Raw genomic sequence first — 17203 nt, forward strand, 5'->3', positions numbered from 1 at the left:
TGGGGGGGGGAAGCAGGGCTGCAGCCTATATACTGGGGGGGGGAGCAGCGCTGCAGCCTATATAATGGGTGGGGCAGGGCTGCAGGCTATATACTGGGTGGGGGCAGGGGCTGCAGGCTATATACTGGGACGATGCCAGGGGCTGCAGCCTATATACTGGGGGAGGGGGGTCAAGGGCTGCAGCCTATATGCTGGGGGTCGCAGGGGCTGCAGCCTATATACTGGGGGGGGGCAGGGGCTGCATCCTATATACTGGGGGGGCTGGCTATTTACTACATGGGATGGCAGGCTACATACTGGGGGACAGGGGATCAGGTCTATATACTACATACTGTATACTGTGACCTATGCATCTCCCGCCCTCGGCTTATACTCGAGTCAATTGGTTTTCCCAGTTTTGTGTCAAAATGGGGGGTCTCGGCTTATACTCGGGTTGGCTTATACTCTAGTATATATAGTAGATTTATATGGCGTGCATGGAATGTGGAGTCTGTGTGGGTTGTGTATATACATATAATAGCCGTAGGTGTTTATTTAGAGAGCCTGCTTGAGCAATGTGTAATGTGTGTGTCTCCAGTATGAGTGAGAATGAATATATAATATATATATATTCATAGAATATGTGTGTAATTTACCCTGGATGTCCTAAAGGGATTATATGACATTTATACATTTTGGAGCATGGCCTGATCTAAAATGCCGAATAATTTCTACTTGTGCCTCTTCCGTGCTCTGGGCACCACCATAAATATACTTATGTATCCCCAGTTCTGCTTTCTTACACAAGCTGCAGCAGTGAAGTCACATTGATGGTAATTGACTGCTGCAGACGCAGCAGAGGAGAGAGGTAAGTAGATCTCTTTTTAATCTTCTCTTATTTTAGCTCAGCCCCTGCTCCAAAATTTGTGAATTTTTGGTTAATGGCTAAGGGTAATGTCACACACGGCGATTTTAAGTCAGTTTTTAAGCATGAATTGTTGGGATAATTGAGAAAAATGGACAAATACTGACAAAAACTGATGCGTTTTCAAAAAAGACTGAAAACACATGCTTAAAGGACACCTGTCATCAGGTCTCTGCCACTAGTCCTGTCACCTCTACCTGTTGGAGCAGCTCACAAGGATCCCATCCCAGCCTTTATCTAGTTATTTCATACATTAATCATTGTAAAATCATATTTTCTTTATCATGTAAATGAGGCTGGTCACATGGTCAGAGGCAGTGATGTCACCCCTGTTCCCCCTCCCCTCTCCTCCCCCTGCTCATGTCTGTGTGTAATGTATAGTAAAGCATGGCTAGTGTGTGCTGCATCTGCTCACATGCTGCATCCTCCTAATATACAGGTGAGAGACACAGACATCAGCTACACATGAATCTGACATGTTCTGCTATAACATGGCTGCATGGAGCTGCTGTATCTCTCCTATACACACACACAGGCTGCAGGGGGCGTGGCCACAAGCACCAGGAAGCACATCATTATACAGCCTCACATCATTATACAGGCTGTCAGTCAAGCACTGGGGGTGTGGCTGTACCTCCCACTCATGAATAGAGTGGACAGCTTGAATATGCTAATGCTTCATTGGATATTTCACAGGTCATTTGCATACAGCTTTAGGACCTCATTGCTTAGGTTTACAGGCATGTAGAGGGACAATGAAGGGATAGAGGCAATGCTCTCTAATGGCAGTTTATGAAAATCTATTTAGTTTAGGGGGGATATTTTGCATGACGGGTTCTCTTTAATAACGCCATCACCCTCAGGGTACGTTAAAACGGTGTTGCCTTGACACGGCCTTGAATGTAGTTGTGATGTAAGAGGCCGTATCCAATTAACTCATCGTGCTGATAATTTATAAAAAACTGGAGATACCTATTGAAGACATATTATACTGGAAACTGCCAGAACTGACTACAATACTGGAGACCCCCATAGTTGATCTATAATACAAGAGACCCCTAGAGTAAAACAACCAACAAATAGTCACCTCTATTGCCTCCTGTTCGCCCTGACCTAGACTAGCGCTTCTTTTTGTGTGCTGATCTAGCTGCTGAGGCTGGTTCTATGTGCTGGCATCAGGACCCAGAGCAGTGAGAAGATCGGGTTCCAGGTCCACTCTTGTTTCGGGCTCTGACCCAGCGCCTGAAACCAGAGCAGCGCAGTAGAGCCCCTGGGAGCTGTGAGTACACGTCAGACCTACTCACCTTGGCCCTCGCACAGTTGTATATTCCTGATCTATATAAGATTGGTTTTGGTGCTGTCCCCATGTAATACAGGCAGTCCCCGGGTTACATACAAGATAGGTTCTGTAGGTTTGTTCTTAAAGGAAACCTACCACCTATAAGTCATAGTTCTAAGACACATATACATGGCACCAGCTCAAGGTGAGCTGGTGCCGGAGCATATTTTCATTAGTAGAATAAACCACTGTATCACCGATTTATAGTAACATTTATCTCGGCGCACCGCACTAGGGCACAGCGCACCATGTGCACGCCTGTGCATGCGCCGGATTCTGAAGTACTGGAGAGCCGGTGACGTCACTAATCTCTCCGGCACCCGCGTGCCTGTGCAACTTCGCACGGGGGAAACAGGCCTTGTTAAGTTGTGCAGGCTCACGTGTGCCAGAGAGCTCGGGCAGGTGCCATGTATATGTGTCTTAGAACTACCACTTTTAAGTGGTAGGTTTCCTTTAAGTTGAATTTGTATGTAAGTCAGAACTGTATATTTTATAATTGTAACACCAGCCAATTTTTTGGGGTCTCTGAGACAATTGGATTTTAAAAATGATGGATTCTTCTACAATGTGCCTGATACACGATCCGGCCCCTCCTCCCTCCATAGAGAATAGCGGTGCACGGCCGCACACACGCCAAAAGATAGAGCATGCTCTATCTTTTTGTGGTGTGCGGGCCGGATCGGTGCCACACATGTGTGCCACCGTATCTGTGCCGCGCCGCTATTGCTGTCTATGGGGCCGCAGACGGCCATGTGAATGTGCCCTTATTTGGTAAGATGTTGGATCGTTTTAAATCCATTTACTGCACATAAATTTAAAAAAAAATGGCTAGGGAGAAAGGGGCTGGGTGTGGATTATGGGGGGCACATTTGCTCTGTGGGTTTTCCGCGGTGACAGGTCCTCTTTAATTGCAGACACCTGTGATAACTTATAGATGTTTATAGTAGCCTAAGGCTAAAGTACAGTAAATTACCACCATCCAGAGGTCCGTTTGTAACTAAGGGTCGTCTGTAAGTCGGGTGTTCTTAAGTGGGGGACCGCCTGTACATGTTACTAGTTTTGTTACATTACTATAAGTGGCCAGTCAGAGGCCCCTGAGTGGAAGGTTATGGACTGACTTCTCTCTTGTGTGTACGTGCGCTGTACACTGCAGGACTTGATTTAGCGATTTTTAGCTGAAATGACTAGAGTTGTACACCCTCGGATCACTCTGCTCTTCTGTGGGACGTCAGTCAGGCTCTACCCAGTTACCACAGCTCCCCAAGCCCAACGCTATAGGATAGAAATGCTCCTTCCTGCGCATGTCTCGTTTCCATGGAGACGCGTATGAATACCTTTCCTGTATTGATTCGAAAACAGTGACGATGCCAGTATTTCCCGACGTGCAATGCGGGAACCAAATCTGAAAGGGGGAGGGGAGAACAAGAAACAGCAGCGCCGCCATATTGACACCGTGAAGTAAGCGGAAAGCTGGGAGGCCGGGGATCAGGCAAGTGGGGAGCATAGAGGGGGTGAGATGTGTGCGGGGAAATGGACGAATGCCCGGTTACGCTTAGTCGTTAATCGTTGTAGGCCGTGATTTAACGGCCTCTTGCTGCTCCCCCCGGTGCACAGTGGAGGGACCCGGACAGTAAGCGGCGCCCTGGTCGGTGACTGGACGTGTTCTCATCAGTCCGGTTGAAGAAGTACAGGGCTCCGCACACTGGGCAGGTCCTAGAGGTTTCCTGTATATCTCATCATGGATGTTACTAGTGCTGACCCCTGCTCCCTCACACAGCAGATGTCTCATTTCACTTACACTCCCATATGTATGGAGGTGTATGGCAGAATTATTATTATTAAATGATCTGTAGAGAGCTGCAGGATCTCACCTCAATGATTACTCTTCTGTCTTCATTGGGTGCTCAGGTCATGACAGGTCAGATTTGAGCATGTCCGATCCTTTGTTACACTGCACATAAACTGCCCATAGGTGTGCCTTGCATTACCCCTATTCGTGCATGCCCATCCGAACACTGGTGTGTATGTGGTCTGACAATGGTGGTGGTATTCTGTCATAGCCATCATGGATAATGTATACCAATGGTTAACTAAAGCTACATGCCAGTATAATGTGTAGTGGGGATATTATTCCAGCATACCTATGTCATACTGTATTATTCAGACACAGGTCACAGCTTGAAGTAAACAGTGTGTTCTACGTTCAAAATAATTCTCCAAAAATTATGAAAACCCCACAGAGAACGGGGCAGATGTCAGGAAAAAGTGTTTTGTTATCCTGTTCAGACTTTGCTTCTTACACTAACATGGAAGCGTCGCCAGCTGTCACTGGACCGACCGCAGCCTATCATTGGCCTCCCCAGGCCCTTGTGACATCACTTTTATAGAAGTGGGCCACATGGGGTTTTTTCTAGCAATAGTGGGATTTAGCTGAAATCTGCAAGAAAAGGGGAGAGAATAAAATTCATACCTACTTATATCCCTCCTGCTTCAATGCTATTGAACCCCATCTGTCATGCAGTGACGTGCCATTTAGATGATTGTAGCGGCTTCTCACTGGCATACCTGTCATCAGGTAATAAACTATTACCTATATGTTGTCAAGCTGTTTAATACCTACTAGATCAGTATGCTTGCTAGCTATGCCATTACGAAAATAAAGTTTGAAGTGAGATGTAAATTAATTTATAAAGTCAAGGAGGTGGAGAGTTTAACACTGAAGTCAAGCTTTGTGATTGTCCACATGCATCTGGTTACTGAGGTCTCTAGATGCAGGTCCATCAATTATAGTGAAGGGACACTCTGAGACTGGGAGAGCTTAACTTCTTTCTTCTTGACTTTATACAACCAATTTACATCTGGATTCAAGGTTGATTTTCTGGATTATGCCCCCATACTACACGTAGAAAAAGAAAAATGATCTAAAAGTTGTTCCACTGCTAGACAATATACTGGTAGTGGTCTATTAGGTCAATTTCTGTTGACATGTTTGACAAGTTTTCCATTCTTGTGTATGTCAAGTCTTATTTATGAAATATCTAAAGGATATGTCATAAATACATGATAAGTGTTGGTCTCACCTTTTAGCTATTCTTTTAGATCTATAGGAGCGCATAAAATAACCAAATCTTTAAAACCTGCACCTATTGTGTATTTATGACATATCCTGTATGTATGTGTCATATACAAAAGATAAGAAACCTTTTGGAACTCTATTCCTCTATATGAGGAATCTCACACCTGAACATCAGTGTTCTCCAAGCCAAGCTTAAATGCATTATTCACAGTCCTGCTACTCCCAACCACACAGGTAATTTCTGCAGCTTTGTATTGTCAAAACTAATGACAGATTTCCTGAGTCATTTAATGAGGACCTGTCGCCCAAAAAAAAATGCACTAGGAGCTACTAAGCAGCTCCTAGTGGTAGCCCGTTTTTAGGAGTGATAAACTGCTAGCTTTATCGGAACCCTCCACTGTAGCTCCGTAAGTCTTATCGAAGAGGTCCGATAAAGCTAGCAATTTATCGCTGCTAAAAATGTGCTAGCGCTAGGAGCTGCTTACTATAGTAGTGCCTAGTGCATTTTTTGGGAGACAAGGAAAGGGCCCTTTTTCGTTTTTTGCATACTTTGGTGTACAGAGCTGTGGGTAGTGTCATTTTTGCTACTTTTGATGGCGTTTTCAATGCTTCCATTTTTAGGACTGTACGACCTTTTGATCACTTTTTCTAGAATTTTTAATATTTTTCAAAATGGCAAAAAAATGCCATTTGCGACCTTGGGCGCAATTTTCCGTTACGGGGTTAAACGCAGTGAAAAACCGTTATTATATTTTGATCGGGCATTTTTGGACACGGCGATACCTAATGTGTTTTATTTTACTTTTTATATGACTACTGATTTCAATTTTTAGTTTTTTTTAATATCTTTTTTTTTTTTTTTACTATTTTTCGGACTCCCTAGGGTACTTTAACCCTAGGTTGTCTGATTGAATCTACCATATACTGCCATACAACAGATTTTGCATACCATCTATTATAATGTGCAAATCGCATATTGTAATAGCCTAAAACATGATAGCCTCGGATCTTTGTGTGACCCGAGGCTGTCATGGCAACGGATTGCTGCTCCCCGATGACGACACGGGAGCAGCGATCAGAGCCAAGATGGCGGCACCCACATGCTGCCAGCTTGTTAATGCCGATCAAAGGTGTTATCGTCAGGCGTTTGCTTCATTGTGAAGCAAGTACCCAGTGAGTATGAAGCCCGTGAGCCCTCTTCATACTCCCCCAGGTACGTCTTCTTGCGCTATGGGGTTAAAGAGAACCTGTCATGCAGAATAACCCCCTAAGGTAAATATATTTTCATAAACTGCCATTAGAAAGCATTGCCTCTATCCCTTCATTGTCCCTCTACATGCCTGTAAACTTGAGCAATGAGGTCCTAAAGCTATATGCAAATGACCTGTGAAATGTCAAATGAGTCATTAGCATATTCAAGCTGTCCAGCTTATTCATGAGTGGGCGGCACAGCCACACCCCCAGTGCTTGACTGACAGCTGCTCCATGTAATGGCTGCTCCATGTGCTTGCTGGTGGCCACGCCTCCTGCAGTCTGTGTGTGCATGTGTGTGTGTGTATAGGAGAGATACAACAGCTCCAGGCAGCCATGTTGTAGCAGAACATGTCAGGTACTTGTGTAGCTGATGTCTGTGAATCACACATGTTTATATCAGAACATGTCAGGTACTTGTGCAGCTGATGTCTGTGTATTAAGAGGATGCAGCATGTCAGCAGATGCAGCACACACACTAGCAATCCTTTACTATACATTACACACAGACATGAGCAGGGGGAGGAGAGGGGAGGGGGAACAGGAGTGACAGCACTGCCTCTGACCATGTGACCACCCTCATTTACATAATAAAGAAAAGATGATTTTATAATGATTAATGTATGAAATAACTAGATAAAGGTTGGGATGGGATCCTTGTGAGCTGCTCTTACAGGTAGAGGTGACAGAAATGGTGACAGAGACCTGATGACAAGTGTCCTTTAAAGCAAATTTGAGTACCATAAGTGAGCCTAATGAAATGGGTTGGCTTTGCTCATTCTACATTTGTGGCAGTCACTTCACCCATATCACCAACCTCTTCAAATCATCTGGCACATCTTTCTAAGAGTCAATACTATATTCAGTATAAAATAGTAGCTGGTAGTTTAAAGGTGTCTTTTTAGGTTTTGTTTTTTTTTTTTAATTTAGGCCTAGGCTTGAAATTAAGGTTGTGCACTCCTGGTTTATCATGTGATGTAAGACTAATACAATTTAAAGTGAACCTGTCCCCCAGCATGTATCTTTTAGCTGCTGTCAGGTCCAATCGCTTATGCTGATTTTACAAATGGATTTGTCAGCATTATAAATACTGCCACTACTTTCTTAAGCTATATTTCACATTACCTAGCGGTAGGTGGCCTTTAAAGCAGTGTTCCTCAACCAGCGGGCCTCAGCTGAACTATGTAAAATAAAAAAAAATTTCAATGGAAGCAGGGGAGACATTGAACAGGAAATGGGCCAATATAAGTGTGTGGGGGGTTGTGCTTCTTCAGACATTATAAGACATACATTTTTGGCTAGACACCGGACCACCTACCCATGCCCAATGGTCCCTGGAAAAAATTTATGCTCGCTGCTGGTCCCTGGGCAAAAAAAATAACGGTTGGGGACCACTGCTCTAAGGGCCATCTACCTCCAGAATAAAGCATTGTACAGGCAGTCTCCGGGTTACATACAAGATAGGTTCTATAGGTTTGGTCTTAACCCCTTAAGGACGCAGCCATTTTACAGCTTAAGGCTCAGCCCGATTTTTTGGATTCTGACTTGCTTCGCTTTATATGGTTATAACTTTTGAACACTGTTACTTATCAAAACGATTCTGAGATTGTTTTTTCCCCACATGTTGTACTTCATTTTAGTGGTAAATTTTGGCTGATAAGTTTTGCGTTTATTTACAAAAAAAAGAAAATATGATAAATTTTTTGAAAAATTTGCCATTTTCGAAATTCTAAATCATTGCGTTTTCAGGCAGATAGATTTACCAGCTAAATAAGTTGCTGAATAACATTTCCCATTTGTCTACTTTACATTTTCATAATTTCTGAAATATCTGGATAATTTATTTTGACGTCACGCGGCTTACAAATAGAATATCGCTTTTCCGGATTTTCAGAATTGACTATTTTGGGGATAAATACAGTTTTGAATGAAATTTTACATATTTAGCATCAAAACCCCCTATATAATCTACCCATTTTCAAATCTGCACCCCTCAAGCTATCAGAAACAGCTTTTACGAAGATTGTTAACCCCTTGAGATCTTCATAGTAATTGAATCAAAATGGAGGTGAAATTTAGAATGGTCATATTGTTCCCTTATACGTTCATTTAGCACCAAAATTTACACATTTCCAAAATATAAAAAGAGAAAACCCACCATACAATTTGTTCTGCAATTTCTCCTGAGTACAAAGACCCCCCACATGTGGCCGTTACTTGTATTATGGGGGCACAGCGAGGCGCAGAAGGGAAGGAGGGCGCTGCAGCTGCCAGGATTTTAGTTTCCTCATTGGCCCCTTTTGAAGGCTATAAAATTTTCGCTTTTTCGTTATTGGGGCCATGTGACGGCATTTTTTTTGCGGGATGAGATGCTTTTTCCATTGTTACCATTTTGGGGTTGGTATCACCTATTGTTGAAAATTTAGGAACTTTTTTTGAGGGCAGGAGTAGAAAAGCATCAATTCTGTACTGGATTTTTGACTTTTTTTTTTTTGGTGTTCACCGTATAGACTAATAGTCATGTTATCTTTATTCTATGGGTTGATACGATTACGGGGATACCAGACATGAATATATTTTCTTACGTTTTACTAAATTTGTCAAACAAAACCCTAATGTGGGGAAAAATCTATAATTTTTGTATTGCCATCTTCCAAGTGGCATAACTTTGTTACGTTTTTGGCTACGGAGCTGGTTGATGGCTTGTTTTTTGCGGGACATGTTGTACTTTGCACCAGTATCATGTCTGAGTACATATGGTTTTTTGGTCGCATTTTATATCATTTTTTGTGGGATTGAAAAGGTAAAAATCATAATTTTTGGAGGGTTTATAACAGTTTTTTTTTACGGCGTTTATCGTGGGGGTTCAATAATGATTTACTTTTATTCTACGGGTTGTTACGGACGCGGTGATACTATATATGTGGGGTTTGTGTTATGATTTAGACTTTTTTTTGAGTTATATGTCTCTTTATATGTTTTGGGGGTTTGGGGCATTTTTAGTGATTTATGACTTTATTTTTTTATTGAATAACTTTTTTTTTTACTTTTTCACTTTTATACCATGGGATATGAACAAGCCATCTTCTGATTGCTTCTTCATGATAATATTCTGCAATACTCATGTATTGCAGAGTATTATCAGTGTCAGCCTATACACTTGCATAGGCTGGCACTGTGCCAGTAAGATGACGTCACAGACGCCATCTTACTGGCAATTCTAGCAAGTAACTCTGGGGTCCAGATCGGACCCCAGAGTTACTATAGCAACGATCGGCGCCCCCCGAAAACGGTTCGGGGGGGGCGATCGTGGGGGAAAGACCCCCCAGATACTTGTTAGATGCCGCGGTCGCGCTGACCGCGGCATCTAACGGGTTAAGCACCCGCGATCGGAGACAACTCCGATCGTGGGTGTTACACTGGGGTGCCGGCTATTAGTTACAGCCGGCACCCCGTGTTTCCCGATGCCGGTTCGGCTCTGATCCAGAGCCGAGCGGGCATAGGAGCCGTGGCGGGGTTAAGTTGAATTTATATGTAAGTAGAAACTGTATATTTTATTATTGTAGCTACAGACAAAAAATTTTTTTTTTGCCCCAGGGACAATTTTTTGCTGTAATTGTTACAAGGATTATCAATAAAACTACATTACAGCCACCTTACAGCTGATCATTGCAGCCTGGGACTATAGTAAAGCATTCAGAGAGCTTCACTAGAGGTCACAGTGGGCAAAGGGGTCCGTCTTTAAGTAGGGGCCCGCCTGTAATCCCTTACATGCTTGTGTGTTCCACCCCTGTGGCAGGATCCGCTCTTCTGTTAGCTTCTCATAGCCTTGTTTTTACAAAATTTCAAAATTATGCAAATGAGCTTGTGAGGCTTCAGGCTCTATAGCTGTTAACTGAGCCCAGAGCCCCACAGGTTAATTTGTATAATTTTAAAGCCTTTTTTCAAGTGTCATAAGAAGCTAAAAGAGAAGTAGATCCTGCTAGAGGGGCACATACCAGTATTTCAGTGTGCTTGGGTAACTGTCCTTGATCCTAGTAGTAGATGTCCTTTAAAGGAAACCTACCACCACGGATTTACCTATTAAGGTAGATCGGGTGGTAGGTGCCTCTATTGTATGTGAGGATAGCCCTTTTAAGGGCTAATCCTCACGTCCCCTGTATCTTTTTATAACTTTTATTTCCCTAATATGCTAATTTTCTTAAGAGGCTAATGGGGAGTGGAGTAGCCAGAGCTGAGGCTACACGGCTCCACGCCCTAGTAGCCTCTTTGATCCTTCTACCCCCATATCTTCAGCGTGCAGCTACGAGGGGCTGCGTGCCGGCGTTCTGCGCATGCGCAGAACAGCAGTCCAGTGGCTGCATGGTCACTGCTCCGAAGCCGGAGCTACTTTGTGTGCACAGAACTCCGGCTTCGCTGACGAGGGTGCGCAGCTCATCCTAACTGTGCGCCAAATTTTTGGGAGTAGGAGGATCAAAGAGGCTACTGGGGCGTGGAGTAGCATGCACAGAATTTGCCCTTAAAAGGGGTATCCTCACGTACAATAGAGGCACCTACCACCCGATCTACCTTAATAGGTAGGTCCGTGGTGGTAGGTTTCCTTTAAAGGGGTTTTCCCATGAAACCAGTTAGGCCCTATCCTAACTTTCTGACTGGGGGGTATCGGTGATCGGACGAGAACGGGGGTCCGGTGTATCCCAGATTTTCTTGCATAAATTGACATCTTATATATACTTATAAATGATCTATTTGTATTATTGAGAATGTCATATGTCATTTTCCTTGAATAAATGGTAAGAGGAATATTAATTTTTGCTGGAAAAAATGTAATCTGACTGCTACTCCCACAAAAATGTACGGTATGTTCTTTGTCGCGCTAGTGACACACATCATGTAATTTGTGGTGGAGATGATGATCATTAATCATATTTGTGTTACCTCCCCCCCCCCCCCCTTTTGGTTCACACTGTGTCTCCAGCTGACACTGACTCTTATGAGTGGACAGGAGCCCTGTTTCTAGGAAAGCCTCCTAAAAGACATCTGAGTCCTGAAAGAATAATTTGAGAAACTGAATTCCTGTTCACATGTGATTTCTTGTCCAGCAGCACTATTTTAGGACCAAAAGCTAGTGGATAACTCAGAAATACAGCCAACTGTATGATTTCCACAAGTTACATAATTTACCTTGTTTGTTTATCTTCCCTAGGCATTAGGTGGAAGCTACCCACCAGGGCTGAACCTCGTGGTCACCTCTGTGCCCATTTCCAACTCTACACGTTGCTGTCACTATGGACCAAGATTATGAAAGGCGCCTTCTTAGACAAATCAACCTCCAGAATGAGAACACTATGCCTTGTGTAAGTTGTTAGATTTTTTTTATTTTTTGAGCTTTCCTACTTCAATCTTATTTGAGATGAACAAATGGGGTGATGCAGATAACCCATGTTCTAGTGATCAATATGGTCCTTATAGGCCATGCATTTATCAGCTGTTGATTGGTAACAATTGTATTGAAATAATTTGTAAAGGATTTTTAAAGCATGCATTTTTATTAAACAGACCAAAAACGCCATGTGTGGCATGACCCTTAGGTTGGTGGCACATGTGGCGTTATGAACCCGTTTTTAGTCATGCGTTTTTAGTCCCTTATAAAAAAAACAAGGATTTCAGTCCCATATCCAAAAAAAACAAGATCTGAACACAGCCTAAGCAGAACATTGGGAGTATGTCACACGTCACATTTTTGGACCGGTTAAAGGCTGTGGTCACACGTGACGTTTCGAACGCATTTTCAAAAACGCTTACAAACGGGCCTAAAACGTGTTCAAAACGCCACGTGTATTTTAAAACGCATGCATTTTTGAATGTTTACCATGTGTTTGGCTGTTTTGAACCTGGTTGGCCGTGGTCACGCATGCGATTGATAACCCGATCACATGTGGCGCTAGCGGAACCTGTGAACGTGCCCTAAGTGTGATGTGTGGAGATGGCGTTTTGAAACCGTTTTTGGTCCGTTTTTTAAGCAATTCGGCGTTTTTGGAAACGCATGCGTTTTTGACAAGTTTTCCGAATTTGCTCAATAAAAACGGACAAAAACCGCATGCATTTTTAACGGAGTACTTAAAAACGGACCAAAAATGGTTTCAAAACGCCATGTGTGGCATCACCCTGAGGGCGCGTTCACACGTTGCGTTTTGACCTGCGTTTTTGAAACGCATATAAAACAGCTGAGGAGAGGTAATTTGCCTAATTATCACTATTAACATTTCCGTTTACAAAATGCATGCGTTTTGTTAACGTGTGCGTTAACAACCTGTTAACAAACGTAAATGGTAATGTCATTAGGCAAATTACCTCTCATCAGCTGTTGTAATGCATTTCAAACACAATGAAAATGCGAACAAAAGACAACGTGTGAACGCGCCCTGAGGCCGGTGCCACACGCACCGCTTTGTTTGCATTTGAAACCGCAAACATAGGCAAAGCCGTGCCTACCGGGGTGGCCCGCGGCCCGAAAACATCGGCATTTCTATGGAAACGCCTGCGATCGGGAACGAGCCACCGGTGTTTTGCATTAATTTAATGCAAAACACCGGCGGCTTGTTCCCGATCGCAGGCGTTTCCATAGAAACGCCAATGCGATCTGGCCGCGGCCCGCCCCGGTGGGCGCAGTTTTGTTTGTGTTTTCAAACGCAGACAAAGCGGTGCGTGTGCCACACATGGCATGTTTGGTCAGTTTTTAGTCCGTTTTTCCCAATTATCTTAATTGATAAACAGGTTGTAAGCAGCCAAATCCATGGTAAACTGCCAAAAACGGACCAAAAACGCCATGTGTGACATCACCCTAAAACAACTAGATTCCAGTCTCCAATATTACATTTCTATTAACATTTGTGTTTACAAAACGCTGTGTAAACATGCTGTTTATGCTTGTGTTAACAGTGAGTCCCGCGATTAGCGCTCAGCGCAGTACAGCTACTGCGCAGAGCCGATGCCGGTTCAGCGCTGCATAGCAGCCGAACCGGCATCGTTAGCCGCGGGATTTCAGTGGTAATTTACCGCTGACATCCCCGCCTAACACCCATTTAACATGCCTTCTGGGGGTCTTTACCCCACGATCGCCCCCCCCCCCCCCCGCACCGTTTTCGGGGGGGGGGGGGGCGATCGCTGTTTTGGCTCCTCTGGGGTCCCATCGGGACCCCAGAGAAGCCTGGAGGGTTTACCTTTAAGATGGCGTCTGTGACGTCATCTTAAAGGCAAAGTGTCAGCCTATGCATCTGCATAGGCTGGCACTGATTATACCCTGCAATACATTAGTATTGCAGAGTATTATCAAGAACAAGCAATCAGATGATTGCTTGTTCATATCCCATGGTGGATCATGTAAAAAATTTACAAAATAATGTTTTTCAATAAAAAATTACTTTATAAATCACTAAAAATGCCCATAAGCCCCAAAACATATAAAGAGACATATAACGCTCAAAAAAGTCTAAATCATAACACAAACCCCACATATATAGTATCACCGCGTCCGTAACAATCCATAGAATAAAACTAAATAACTATTGAACCCATATGATGAACGCCGTAAAAAAAAAAACGTCAAAAACCCGCCAATAATTATGATTTTTACCTATTATATCCCACTAAAAATGCAATAAAAAGTGATCAACAAAACATATGTACTCCAGAATGATATTGTTGCAAAGAACAACATGTCCCGCAAAAAACAAGCCATCAACCAGCTCTGTAGCCAAAAACGTAACAATGTTATGCCACTTGGAAGACGGCGATGCAAAAATGATAGATTTTTCCCCACATTAGGGTTTTATTTGGCAAATTTAGTAAAACATAAGAAAAAATATTCATGTCTGGTATCCCTGTAATCGTATCGACCCATAGAATAAAGATAACATGATTATTAGGCTAAACGGTGAACACGAAAAAAAAAAGAGTAAAAAATCCAGTATAGAATTGATGCTTTTCTACTCATGACCTCAAAAAAAGTTCCAAAATTTACAACAATAGGTAATACCAACCCCAAAATGGTAACACTGGAAAAAGCATCTCGTCCCACAAAAAAAATGCTGTTACATGGCCCAAATAACGGAAAAGCGAAAATTTTATAGCCTTCAAAAGGGGGCAACGAGAAAACTAAAATCCTGTCAGCTGCAGGGTGCTCCTTCCCTTCTGCGCCTCGCTGTGCCCCCATAACACAAGTAACGGCCACATGTGGGGGGTCGCTGCACTCAGGAGAAATTGTAGAACAAATTTTATGGTGAGTTTTCTCTTTTTATCTTTTGGAAATGTGTAAATTTTAGGGCTAAATGAACGTATAACCGACAAAATGTGACCATTCTAAATTTCACCGCCATTTTGATTCAATTACTATGAAGATCTCAAGGGGTTAACAATCTTTGTAAATGCTGTTTCTGATAGTTTGAGGGGTGCAGATTTGAAAATGGGTTGGTTATATCGGGGGTTTTGTTGCTAAATATGTAAAATTTGATTTCAAACAGTATTTATCCCCAAAATAGTCAATTCCGAAAATACGGAAAATCGCTATTCGATTTGTAGGCCGCGTGACGTCAAAATAAATTATCCAAACATTTCAAAAATTATGAAAATGTAAAGTAGACAAATGGGAAATGTTATTCTGCAAGTTATTTAGGTGGTAAATCTATCTGCCTGAAAACGCGGTGATTTTGAATTTCGAAAATGGCAAATTTTTCTAAAAATTCATCATTTTTTTCTTTTTTTTGTAAATAAAAGCAAAACTTATCTGCCAAAATTTACCACTAAAATGAAGCACAACATGTGGGGAAAAAACAATCTCAGAATCGCTTTGATAAGTGACAGTGTTCAAAAGTTATTACCACGGGAAGAGACACTGGTCAAATTTCAAAAAAAAGTTGCGAGCCTTAACCTGCAAACAGGCTGCGTCCTTAAGGGGTTAAACTGCGTTTCGTAAACGAAAATGTCAATAGTAATGTAATTGGGCAAATCGCCGTTCCTCAGCTGTTGTGAAACATATGAAAACGCAACCAAAACACAACGTCTGACCGCTCCCTAAAGTAGCCTTGCATTGTGGAATATTCAAATTGAGACCCCTCTCAAGTATGGGCATATGGACAGGGGTTCATGAGCCCACCACTCTGCCACTTGGTATAGTCAGCTGAATCTCTGTGTCTTTAGCAGTGGATATAGGTATATTGCTTTGTTAGCACCAGTTCCCATCTGTGTTCTGGATTGTAATTGAAACAGATGTTGGGCAGATGCATTACTAGCAAAGCATTAGCTTTAAAAATACAAATTCCTTGCTTTCCATTTTGCATTATTGTCGCATTGAAACGCTGTTATGTAAAATCAGAGCAGGCTCAGGCTGCGTTCACACATGGGGCAGATTTATCAAGCTATCATTGTATGTGTTTCTGTTGAAATGCATATGCGAACCCCTTTCCGTTACATCTGGATTGCGTTTTGAAACACATTCCAGACAGAGAGCAGGCTAAGGGTGATGCCACACGTGGCGTTTTGAAACCGTCTTTGGTCCGTTTTTAAGCAGTCCGTTAAAAGCACATCCGATTTTTGAAAACGCATGCGTTTTTGTCCGTTTTTCCGGAATTGCGCAATGAAAAACGGACAAAAGCGGATGCGTTTTCAAAAAACGGATGCGTTTTTTAACGCATGCGTTTTTAACGATCTGAAAACGCACTCAGTAAAAACTGCCCAAAAACGCCATGTGTGTCTTCACCCTTAGGGTGAAGACACACATGGCGTTTTTGGGCCGTTTTTGGGCCGTTTTTACTGAGTGCGTTTTCAGATCGTTAAAAACGCATGCGTTAAAAACCGCATCCGTTTTTTAAAAACGCATGCGGTTTTTGAAAACGCATGCGTTTTTGTCCGTTTTTCATTGCGCAATTTCAGAAAAACGGACAAAAACGCATGCGTTTTCAAAAAACGCATGCGTTTTTAAAAAACGGATGCGTTTTTTAACGCATGCGTTTTTAACGATCTGAAAACGCACTTAGTAAAAACGGCCCAAAAACGCCATGTGTGTCTTCACCCTTAGGCCGGCGCCACACAGGGCGCTTTGTCTGCGCTTGCAAACGCAGACAAAGTCGCGCCCACCGGGGCGGGCCTCGGCTCGATCGCATCGGCGTTTCTATGGAAACGCCTGCGATCGGGCCGAGGCCCGCCCCGGTGGGCGCGACTTTGTTTGCGTTTGCAAGCGCAGACAAAGCGCCCTGTGTGGCGCCGGCCTTAGTATGAAAAAGTGGATGGATAACTGATGGAACAAACTAATATAAATGATGAACAATGTAAAAATGCACACAAAGGAGTCTAAGTTTGCGTCCAACTATACACTCGGATAACGGAAAATGTTAAAACAGACAATTCAGGTGAAATTATTAGGAAAAACTAGAAGAATCTGCTATTCATCTGTTTTTAGATGGAAGCAAAAACTGATTAGAACTTGCCCTCACACAGGCAATGTGATCAGTCCCATTTTAGTCCACACTTCCGAAACACAGCACCTGTTGTTTTAGCATTTGCCTTTCCCATCCCCCAATTCCCTCCATTCCCTGCTTTCTCCCTCCATTACTACTTAGCTACACCTCTTTCCAGC

The 17203-nt window shown here is 42.9% G+C and overlaps 1 protein-coding gene across 6 annotated transcripts in view; it reads left to right on the plus strand.

Annotated features, from left to right (window-relative positions):
- The first annotated feature begins 3546 nt into the window (after positions 1-3546).
- FZR1 (fizzy and cell division cycle 20 related 1) overlaps positions 3547-17203 on the plus strand; it is a 28382-nt gene continuing 14725 nt past the window's right edge. Inside the window, exons 1-2 of one of the 6 annotated variants that reach the window (XM_072113977.1) lie at positions 3547-3701; positions 11777-11927. In XM_072113977.1, the coding sequence (XP_071970078.1) occupies positions 11859-11927 (69 nt within the window). In that variant the 5' untranslated portion in view covers positions 3547-3701; positions 11777-11858. Of the gene's footprint in view, positions 3733-3822; positions 3954-11776; positions 11928-17203 lie in introns of those variants that run through there. The other 5 variants (XM_072113976.1, XM_072113978.1, XM_072113980.1 and 2 more) reach the window with 5 other exon arrangements.

This window comes from Engystomops pustulosus, chromosome 1, assembly GCF_040894005.1.
Source record: "Engystomops pustulosus chromosome 1, aEngPut4.maternal, whole genome shotgun sequence".
Classification (NCBI taxonomy): domain Eukaryota; kingdom Metazoa; phylum Chordata; class Amphibia; order Anura; family Leptodactylidae; genus Engystomops; species Engystomops pustulosus.